Source organism: Podarcis vaucheri (assembly GCF_965113315.1).
Source record: "Podarcis vaucheri genome assembly, chromosome: 16".
NCBI lineage: Eukaryota > Metazoa > Chordata > Lepidosauria > Squamata > Lacertidae > Podarcis > Podarcis vaucheri.
The window spans coordinates 11,717,118-11,728,284 of NC_138754.1; the positions used below are offsets into that span (position 1 = coordinate 11,717,118).

An 11,167-nucleotide genomic window follows, 5' to 3' on the forward strand; every position below is an offset into this window, starting at 1 on the left:
TTCAGGGTCTTAAGCAGGTTTTTAATCCTCCAGGAAAAGGGATTGATTGTTAAACCACTGTGAGAATTATAGCTCTGTAAAAGGAGCAGGGGTCTCCTAACAACTCTCAGTACCCTTAACAAACTACACCTTCCAGGTTTCATTGTGGGGTGTGTGTGTGTGTGTGTGTGTGTGTGTGTGTTGCCATATTTCAAAAAGTGAAAATCTGGACACAAAAGTTGTTGAGCTTTCATTGGCAAAGTTGTTGAGCTTTTCTCACTATTCTCCCCAGTCGCCTTAATAAAATTTTATTTTAATAAAATTATAATCGTGGAGATCTGTGCATAACAATTTCTCTGCTGCATCTTGGCAAAACAGCCAAATACTGCTGAGCAGTACACATCCCTGAACCGATCACATACATACTACGTACATAATTTTATTTATATGCCGCCTTTCAAACGATGCTGAAGGTGGCTTTCAACATGAAAAAATGCAGAACAATGACATAGCAAAGTAGTCATAATGCGTACCCACCACCATCCTGCTGACCATAATCTCTCGTGTTTTTAAATACGTTACATGTTTTTAAATATGTTTTAATTACTTTGTCGCTTTTGTGTTTGCTGCCTTGGGTTTGAAGAGGAACAGGGGGTTAAATAAATAAACTTTGGGCCCTCTTCAATTACCATATTTTTCCGACTATAAGACGCCCACATGTATAAGACGACCCTATTTTTGGGGACTCCGATTTAAGAAAATGGGGGAAGATGACCCCCGTATATAAGATGCCCCCAAATTTTTGACATTATTTTTTAGGGAGAAAAACCAGGCTTATACAGTACATGGAAAATCAGTACCTCTCTGGGGGCACACTCAGGACTGTGTCATGCAAGTTTCCTTCCTTTCAGGAGTTAATTTCCTCTCACTTGTTTGCCTCTGACCTTTGGTTGCTGACCTGTCAGCAAATATTGCCACCTTGTGGACTAGCACCTTTCTTTGGCGATTAAAACAACCGCCCCGAAACAGTTATCTTCTAGAAGCCAAATTTCTGTTTGGTTCAATGCTACCACACCCACAATGTACACATGCGCCGCACACACATTCTGCTGCGGTTGCTACCAAGTCACAAAGGTACTGTGGACACAGAGGCCCACGGGCAGCCCCCCCCCACCCGCAGCGACCCCCACCCACAAAAAGAAAAACTTGCTGATGTCTTGTTTGCAAGAGGCAAGGTCACAAACGGCAGCTGAGAAAAGCAAACAGCCCCCTTTCCCAGCTGCTGACACACACACACACACACACACACATATTTGTTTAAGAGACCGGAGGAGACACGCATGGCAGCAATGAAGGATGTTTGCTGGGATGTCACAGCTGGAGAACCGGGAAGAAAGCAGAAATGACAAAAAGGCAGGAGTTCTGACTTTGTACAAGTGCCAACATGGCTCAGAATTAGAAGCCTCTCGGATTATCAGTGGCGTAGCATGGGTTGTCAGCACCCGGGGCAAGACAAGTAATTTGCGCCCCCTAACCCGTGGATTTGCGCCCCCTAACCCGTGGATTTGCGCCCCCTAACCCTAACCCCCAGATGTTGCGCCCGGTGCGGCCGGCCCCCCCTGCACCCCCACGCTACGCCACTGCGGATTATGTCCCCATCATTTTCCTTCCCCAACCCTACTCTGAACCTGTAGAGTGGGGGTCGCTTTAACCCTCACTCGGGACATCCTTTTTCCCTGTATTCACGATCATTTTGGCATATTGAGTTGTCAGGGCAGCTACACATGACCCCACTTTCAAGTTTCAGGGTGGACAAACTGCTTTATTTTCCCAGTGGGTGCAGGTCCCGTAACTTCCTTCTGAAATCCTGTAACTTGCTATACCACACATATTCCTGTTTCTCCCCCCCCCCCCGCCCCATCCCTCTTTTCTTGCACTGTGGCACAAGAGTGCCCCCTCCAGACGGCAATAATGTGGTAACCGTTGAGGACGCCTCATAGAACTACTAATAAAACAAGTTTTTTTGCCTGTCTGGTGCAAATCCACCAGGAATGTACTATACTGAATAGATCACATATTCAGGGCTGCCAACTTGAATAAAACGGGGGGAGTCCAGGTAAGCAATACCCATCAACTTTGTGGGGGCCCAGTCCCTTAAAATACTTTTTGGGGTCTGTGTGAAGGGACCTCAGCCTCTTGCAGGATATACAGTGGTACCTCAGGTTACATACGCTTCAGGTTACAGACTCTGCTAACCCAGAAATAGTACCTCGTGTTAAGAACTTTGCTTCAGGATCAGAACAGAAATCGTGCTCCGGCGGTGCGGCAGCAGCAGGAGGCCCCATTAGCTAAAGTGGTGCTTCAGGTTAAGAACAGTTTCAGGTTAAGAACGGACCTCCAGAACGAATTAAGTACTTAACCCAAGGTACCACTGTAGTGGCAAACACACACATACACCAGCCTGGAGGGAGGGGGCCTTAGTTACTGGGTGGGATTTTTGAGCATGGATCTCCCCTCATAGCACACTGAGCCCACAGTCACAACATACATTGAAAGTGCATCCCCCCCCCAAAAAAAATATATTCTGGGAGCTATAGTTTGTTATGGGTGCAGAGAGCTGTTAGAATACTCCATTATTCTCACAAGGTTACAATGCCCTGTTAGCAATTGATCCCCCTTCCCAGGAAACTCTGAGAATTGTAACACTGTAATGGGGATCATCTAACAACTCTCAGCAGCCATAACAAACTACGGCTCCCAAAATTATTGTGGGTAACTATGACAGTTTAAAGTTTTTGAGCACAATTCAAAGCGTTGGTGCTGACCTTTTAAAGCCCTAAATGGCCTCGGCCCAGGATACCTGAAGGAGCATCTCCACTCCCATCGTTCTGCCCAGACACTGAGGTCCAGCTGTGAGGGCCTTCTGGTGGTTCCCTCACTGCAAAAAGTGAGGTTACAGGGAGCCACTGAGAGGGCCTTCTTGGTAGTGGCACCCGCCCTGTGGAACGCCCTCCCATCAGATGTCAAGGAGATAAAGAACTACACGACTTTTAGAAGACATCTGAAGGCAGCCCTGTATAGGGAAGTTTTTAATGTTTGATCTTTTTATTATTAATTATTTTTATTTTTATTATTATTATTATTATCATTACTACTACTACTACTACTACAATGGTACCTCGGGTTAAGAACTTAATTTGTTCCAGAGGTCCGTTCTTAACCTGAAACGGTTCTTAACCTAAGGCGTGCTTTTGCTAATGGGGCCTCCCACTGGCACACAATTTCTGTTCGTATCCTGGGGCAAAGTTCTTAACCGGAAGCAACCACTTCCTGGTTAGCGGAGTTTGTAACCCGAAGCGTCTGTAACCCGAGGTACAACTGTATTATTATTATAGTCATACCTCGGGTTACGAACGCTGCAGGTTGTGTGTTTTCGGGTTGCGGACCGCACCAAACCCAGAAGTACTGGAACGGGTTACTTCCGGGTTTCGGCGCCTGCACAGAAATGCAAAATGACGTCACGCGCATGTGCAGAAGCGCCGAATCAAATCACGCACGTGCGCAGACGTGGCACTTCAGGCTGTGAACACTGCGGGTTGCAAACGTGCCTCCCGCACGGATCACATTCGCAACCCAAGGTATGACTGTATTATTCTGTTGAGAGCTGCCCAGAGTGGCTGGGGAAACCCAGCCAGATGGGCGGGGTACTGATAATAAATTATTACGGTGGTACCTCGGGTTACATACGCTTCAGGTTACATACGCTAACCCAGAAATAGTTCTTCAGGTTAAGAACTTTGCTTCAGGATGAGAACACAAATCGGGCTCTGTTGGCGCGGAGGCAGCGGGAGGCCCCATTAGCTAAAGTGGTGCTTCAGGTTAAGAACAGTTTCAGGTTAAGAACAGACCTCCGGAACGAATTAAGTTCTTAACCCGAGATACCACTTTTATGTATTATTATATGGTATTGCAGAGCTTTAAATGTGTGGTGCGAGTGTGGCCTTGATCCCAGCGCCACGATGCTCTCTTTGTGCCAGTAGCTGCCTGTGCCCTTGCAGGATTCAGAGCCAGGTGAAACCTCAGGCATCTCTCTCTCTTGGAAGGGTTGGCCTCTTCAGGCATCACCAATAACGCACCCCAACTGCAATTTTATGTTAGAAGAAATATGAAGAAGAAAGGGAAGCAAACCCATTTTCTTAAACACTGGATGGGCTAGCAGCTCTTGAGAGCGGCAGCGGCAAAAGCTCCAACACAGGCATGTGGTAGGTGGAACATGCAGACCTCTGGCCTTCCTTTTGTATGGGCAGAGGTGTCTGGGCCCTGGGTGGGGTGGGAGAGAGGTCACACGGAGATGCCAAGCATAGCTGACACAACAGGACGCCGTTGCCATAGGAGCAAGCCACAGGAGAGGCCTAGTGACGGTCGCTATGGCAACGAAGGGCACCGAAAAAACCAAATAACAAAGCAGTGTTGAGTCACCTGCTAGATATGTGTAATGGAAGGGTGGGAGGAGAGAAAGACTCACATTCAAAACTCAGCAATTTCCCCAAAGCCAATATATGAATAAGGGGCTCGGCCTTTCTTAACTTGTTTCGGTTTCAGCTTCTCCCTCTGCAGAATCAAAACGGAAAACAAGCACCACACATACACAGGCAGTCAAAAGTTACATTTCCCAAAATACTTTTATGAAACAGCGAGGTGGAAGGGAAAAAACGAAACAGAGAAAATCTAGCCGGTAGTTCCTATTATAGCTGCAATGGAAAGGAGGGAATCGTTTAGGGGTTGGGCAGTCCATCCCCAAGCCGTTCCGCACCCAAAAACAGCAACATTGGGTAGGGAAGGAGATGCTGAAGGAGGTCTCTGTCGCTCACACTTTCCCAGGCTCAAATGGTAATGAAATACGTTTCCCAAGGCACTGCGTCATCTGATGCTTCTGAAGCCGATAGCCACATGTGTCCCACAAAACCAGGAACCAACACTAGGCCATATCCAGGTGTTTTCAGGGAGGACTTGCCGCCTCTAGCCGAACATCCCCATGTACAGCTGCTTTTCCTTTTTGTGGTAGCTGTTCAGCTGAGACTGTGTCAGCTGCAGGTAACGCTTCACGTTGGCATCTTCGATGGAGAGATTGGAAAAGAAAAACAGGGAGGGAAAGGGTTGCAAAAACCAAAGTTAAATTCGATTGTTTTTTAAAAACGCCTCGATGCAAATTTGGAAGAAGTTGTTTTGTGGGCTGAATTCAGCTCACAAACTGTCAGGGAGGTGCTGTAAGTCAGTGGTAGATGCAGAAGGTCCCAGGTTCCAGTCCTCAGTAACTCCAGGTAGGATTGGGAATGTCCGCTGCCAGAGAACCCGAAGAGCTGCTACTGCTCAGTGCAGACAATATTGAAGATGCTGGACCAATGGTCTGACTTAGTATACACAACATGGGGTCTCTTGCATTGGGGACCACCTCTGCTAAAATGTACTTCTCTACTGTTTGTATTTTGATGATGATCAATGGTCTCTAACAAAGAAATAATTTGACTGACTGACTGACTAGGGATATGTATTTACAGTCGTACCAAATGTGTTGGTACTCAGACATTTTAGCTCCCAAACGCCGCAGACCTGGAAGTGAGTGTTCCGGTTTGCAAACGTTCTTTGGAACCCGAACGTCTGACAGGGCTTTGGTTTCCAAATGTTTTGGAAGTCGAATGGACTTCCCGAACAGATTCCGTTCGACTTCCAAGGTACGACTGTATTATAATAATAATTATTTTAGTTATTAAATGTGTATACTGCCCTATACCTGTAGATCTCAAGGCAATCCACAACATAAAATCGCAATATAAAAAACACAAAATACATAATAAAAACAAAAACACACTACGCCTTTAAGGAACATTTGAAGCACATTCTTCCCCTCAAAGAATTCTGGACACTGTAGTTTATTCCCTCAGGCAGTTACTATTCCAAGCATCGCTTAACAAACTACAAGGCCCAGAATTCTTTGAGGGAACGAATGTGCTTTAAAGGTATAGTGTGTATAAGGCCTCAGTATAGGCCAGCTTCATATGTTTCAGATGCCCACACTTGCTCTAGAGATCACCAAAGTCAAAGTGACCTGTATTATGATCCTTCCAGCACCATGTTAGCACCTCTCACCTTTGGGCTGCTTGCTGGTTGCTGCCAGTAGGTGGTGCTGGGCTCTGTCGTAATCCCGCAGGTGGTAGAAAGCCACTCCAGCTCGGTATAGCGCCTTGGGGTTCTCCGGCTGCCTTTCTAGGACTTTTAGACTGTACTCTTTCACCCGCTCATAGTTCACAGGTTCCATTTGTAGGAGGCACGCTGTGGAAGAGGCACACAGCACAACGTTGTTACTAGAAGGCCAGCGACAGCCTGGGATTACTCAATGGGAAGGGGTTCAGGTAGGCACTCTGTGCACGCTCAAAGGTGCTCTCACCATTAGCCAGCCTACAGCTAACAGGAGAAAAATAAATTTATGAAAACACCTTTCATTGAGAGTCAATCCATTAATAATGGCTGGAGGTTTGGACAAGACAGACAAATGGGAGAACGTTATCACCCAGCCAATAGGATGGGATAGCTATTATGGGATAGCCCAGACAGTCGCTGTCATGCCATGCTTGTGGACTTCATCAGATACATGTAATAGACTTGCCCTGGCTTACCAGCAAGGTTGTTGTAGCAGTCGCTTTGGGTGCTGTGGAGTTCCTTTTCCTGTTCCGGTGTCACAAGAGGCCTCTCTGCACCAAACTCCTGCAAAGGCGAAGGCACACTGGGATCCAGCCCTTTCACCTGCAGCAAGGCCCAGTGATAGCGGCTCACGGCAGCCCGCAAACGCCCCTCTTTGTAACAGTGGTTCCCTTCCTTCTTGAAGGCTTGGGCCTGCTGCAGCCGTTGGTCCATAGTTGCTTCCGAAGAAGCCTGGAAGGGAGAGTAACAGAATAATATAAAAGATGGGGGCCAGGACATGGATGGACTCCAGCTCCCATCAGCCTCAGCCAGTGATCAGGCACGATGGCAGTTTTAGTCCATAAAAAATTCCACTATCCAAGGGAATGCAGCCATCATGTTCAACAACGGAATGCAGTTGACACCATGTTGTTGGTCTTAATGTTTGGAGTGATTTGACTCTCTTGACTCCGCCTTTCAACTTCCCTTTTACCAATCTCCCAGTTTCAGGGAAGTTTGGCAACTGGCCATTTATTTAATTTAATGGCACTATAGTCACTGATCCCAACTGGCTCATCAACAACATCACACACGGGGGCACCACTCAAGATTAAGTCCAGGGTCACTGCCCCTCTGGCCATTTCAATAACCAACACTTCTGGAGCACAATTATTCAGAGTATCTAGAAATTTTATCTCTTTGTCATCCTGAGTGAAACACATACGTAGCCAGTCTATGTGAGGGTAGTTGAAGTCACCCATCACTACTACAATATTTCCTCTTTTGGATGTTTCCTTGAGTTCGTTTTTCATAGCAAGATCTCCCTGAGCATTTTGATCTGGGGGATGAGAGCACGTATCCCAGTACTAATTTATTCTTGGGACCTAGCATTGCCACCCACAACATTTTTTTTGGGGGGGGAAGAGTGAGGCCGACTGAGGCTGTTGGTCCATCTAGCTCAACACTATGCAACACTGCGAGTGGCTCTCCAAAGTGTCAGGCAGAGGTAGTTTCCCCAGCTCTACCAGGAGATGCTGGAAATTGAACCTGTCCTGGGACCTTCTGCATGCAAACCACATGCTCTGCTACTGAGTGATGGTCCAGCCTCTCTAGATGTAAATTATTTTTTATTATTATTATTATTATTATTATTATTATTATTATTATTATTAGTAACCCGCCCATCTGGCTGGGTTTCCCCAGCCAATCTGGGCGGCTTCCAACCGAAAATTAAAAACAATACAGCATCAGACATTCAAAACTTCCCTAAACAGGGCCGCCTTCAGTTGTCTTTTAAAAGTAAAATAGTTGTGTAAATGTAAAGATTCCAGCCCTCGTGATTCTGAATGAAGGACTGCTTTCAGCTGCTCCAGAGAGTTTCAGGCAGGGGGTATTATTCCGTGCCCTACCTGGGAATGCCAGGGATTGTACTTGACACCTTTTCTGTGTGCATGCAAAGCAGATGCTGTATAAATGAGCTACAAACCCCCCAACGTACCTTTGCTGCTGCGGTGGCCATTGGGATCAAAAGGAGCGGCGGCAGCAGCTTCTGGAGCCGGCCATCACCACTTGCTGCTCTGCATGGGCTGCCACGCCCCCCTCCGTGACCTGGAAGCAGAGTTTAAACTGCAAAAAAAATGGGAAGCAGCTTCGGGCAGCGAAATCACGTGACCGGAGTCAGCTGATTTCGGAGGAGGCGAGCGGGAGAGTCGGGGAACAACCAGCCCCCAGGAATGCTAATAGCGCAAACTGCTGGCTTTACACTGTGTATATACTCTTACCTGGAAGTAAGACCCATTGAACTCAGTGGGGTTTCCTTCTGAGTGGATGCGGACACGTGTGCGTACTGGGAAGCACGCAGGTCTCCTGTGCACGTAGGGAATGCAGCAAAAGTTTTGGGTCATAGAATTGTAAATGGTAGAGTTCTCGAAGCTACAAACATGAGTCTGACCAAACTGTGGGAGGCAGTGGAAGACGGGAGTGCCTGGCGTCCTCTGATCCATGGGGTCACGAAGAGTCGGACACGACTAAACGACTAAACAACAACAACAGAGTTGGAAGAGACCCTGAGGGTGATCTTGGCACACATCTACTGTGGCCAGTGGCGTAGCGTGGGTTGTCAGCACCCGGGGCAAGGCAAGTAATTTGCGCCCCCTAACCCGTGGATTTTAGCACTCAAGTGCAAGCGCGCCCCCCCATGTTGCGCCCACCCCCTGCACCCCCACGCTACGCCACTGGGGCTGGGGGCGAGCGAAGGAGCCAAGGACCCCCCCCAAAGGCTCAGCAGGAATTTATTAAATTTATTATTTGCGGAGCCCCCGCGGGCCGAGGCAGCCGAAGCCCCCTCTCCTCGGGCGCCTCCTGGTCCCCTCCTTTCCTTGGGCTGTAGGTGGAGCTCCAGATCCGGGCTTGGCGAGCGCCTCTCCTCCTCCCGGCCGGGTCTGGGGGCTTCCAGCCGTGCTCCGTCCTTGCCCCCCCCCCCCCGCGGCTGAGACGCGCTGAGAGCCGGAGCCAGCGGCGCCCTCGTCTGCCGGGAGACCTTCACCCACCCGCCGGCTTCCTCTCGGAGGGTTTTGGGGAGCGCAGGGCGCGGCGAGCCCCCTCGCCGCTCTCCTCCCTCCCAGTCGGCAGAAGCAGCCGCCGCCTGTGGCTGGGCCAAGGAGATGGCGTCAGCGTCGGGGTGCGGAGGCTGCCCGTGCCCGGCCAGGCGTCGGTGGCATCGGCGCTGCTGCAGCGGCTGCTCCTCCTGCGAGCAGTGAGTGGAGCGCAGCCGCCGCAGCAGCGGCGGGGGGCGTGCGCGCGCTAGGGTGCAAGGCTGGCGGTGGCGGGGGGGGCCCGGCGGAGGAAGGAACTTGTCCCTTCCCTCTGGACTCGCACCCCCCCCAGATGTTGCGCCCGGTGCGGCCGGCACCCCTGGCACCCCCCACGCTACGCCACTGACTGTGGCATCATGGACCAGTTTCAGTTGATGTGGCTTTATGAGCATCCCCCTTATAAGGAACGAAATTTTAACATTTGGGACCTTTTAGTATGGGTGTGTGTGTGAGCAAGTTGGGGGAGGGACATGAGAGAGGGGGATCAAATTATGCATGGTGAAGAGAAAGAGGATAGATAGAAGTTTTTCTCCCTCATAATATTAGAAGGTGGCTCATTCAATGAAGGCAAATGTTAAGATGATTTAGGACAGCCAAAAGAAAGTGCTTCTTCATGCAGCACATAGAAGATGGAATTCGCTTCCAGAAGATGCAGTGATGGCTACCAACTTCAATGGCTTTTAAAAGGGGTTAGATGAATAATTGGAGACTAAGGCTATCATCTAATGTATGGAACATTGCTTCAAAAATGTTTGCACATATGAACAATAATAACAAACATTATATTCCCTTCCACCCTCCCTGGACAAAAATATACTTATAGCAATGTTCATACCAATGTGGTATTTCATAAATTGCCATGAACAGAAAGATTTATCTGAATGTCTGGTCAGACATAGATGTGTAATCTGAGGTGAAGCCAAATCAGATAATTCTGATGTAAAATGATCTGCATTTCCTGATTATATAAACAGTGAGTGTCATATAGATGTCCTGTTTCTCCTTAGGATGTCCCTATTTTCATCAGAGAAATGTTGGAGGGTATGGAGTTATTTGACTCTTTTTAAAATGTTTAATTTTAATTTATTGTTGGAAGCAGCCCAGAGTTGATTGGGTAATAATAATAATAATAATAATAATAATAATAATAAGATGTCCCTGTATTCATTGGAGAAATTTTGGAGGGTACTGTATGGGATTGTGCTGCCAGTCATGCCCACTTTCTGCCACTGACATGGCTGGAACATTTGAAGACGGTGTGTGATGTCCTGCCGCCAACCTGTGTAGTTTGGGCCTAATCCTTCTCTTTTTTAATGAGATTACCAAATTGACCTAAGACATTTTTTTGTTTCACATAGTTCTTCATGCACTACAGGCAAATCCACAAAGCATGAAACTACCCAGCATACGTGGTAGATACCTTCAGAAATAAAGAAGCAAATGCTTGCAGGTGATGAAGTGAGCGAAAAAAGAGGGAGAGTTCCTGTGTTACTGTAAAGTACTGTGCGTTTTTGGTTGCACTTTGGGGCAGGGGCTAGCAATCTTCTTCAGCTGTGGGCTGGTCCACCGTTCCTCAGAGCCATAGCTGTCAACTTTCCCCTTTTCTTGTGAGGAATCCTATTTGGAATAAGGGAATTTCCCTTTAAAAAAGGGAAAAGTTGACAGCTATGTTCAAGAGTATGTGGGGGCCTGGACTATATTTTGGAAAAAAATATGAACGAATTCCTATGCCCCATAAATAATCCCGAGATGAATTTTAAATAAAAGCACACGTTCTACTCATGTAAAAATACCAGGCAAGCCCCACAAGTAACCCAGAGATGCATTTTAAATAAAAGGACACATTTTACTCATGTAAAAACACATCGATTCCTGGACCATCCGCAGGCTGGATTGAGAAAGCGATTGGGCCGCAT

General features: G+C 47.8%; 1 protein-coding gene and 1 long non-coding RNA gene across 2 annotated transcripts; both read right to left on the reverse strand.

Moving 5' to 3' along the window:
* Positions 1 to 216: 216 nt before the first annotated feature.
* LOC309521501 lies at positions 217 to 3,739 on the reverse strand. Its single transcript, XR_014214689.1, has 2 exons — positions 1,621 to 3,739; positions 217 to 1,444 (listed from the first exon to the last, which is right to left on the reverse strand). It is a non-coding gene; the product is annotated as an uncharacterized lncRNA (long non-coding RNA).
* Positions 3,740 to 4,642: 903 nt separating this feature from the next.
* TTC9C (tetratricopeptide repeat domain 9C) lies at positions 4,643 to 8,299 on the reverse strand. The gene is made up of 4 exons (XM_082202589.1): positions 8,156 to 8,299; positions 6,654 to 6,909; positions 6,127 to 6,309; positions 4,643 to 5,093 (listed from the first exon to the last, which is right to left on the reverse strand). Exons 1-4 carry the CDS (start codon positions 8,174 to 8,176, stop codon positions 4,999 to 5,001), a joined length of 555 nt encoding a protein of 184 aa, XP_082058715.1. The 5' UTR covers positions 8,177 to 8,299; the 3' UTR covers positions 4,643 to 4,998.
* Between the last annotated feature and the right edge of the window lie 2,868 nt (positions 8,300 to 11,167).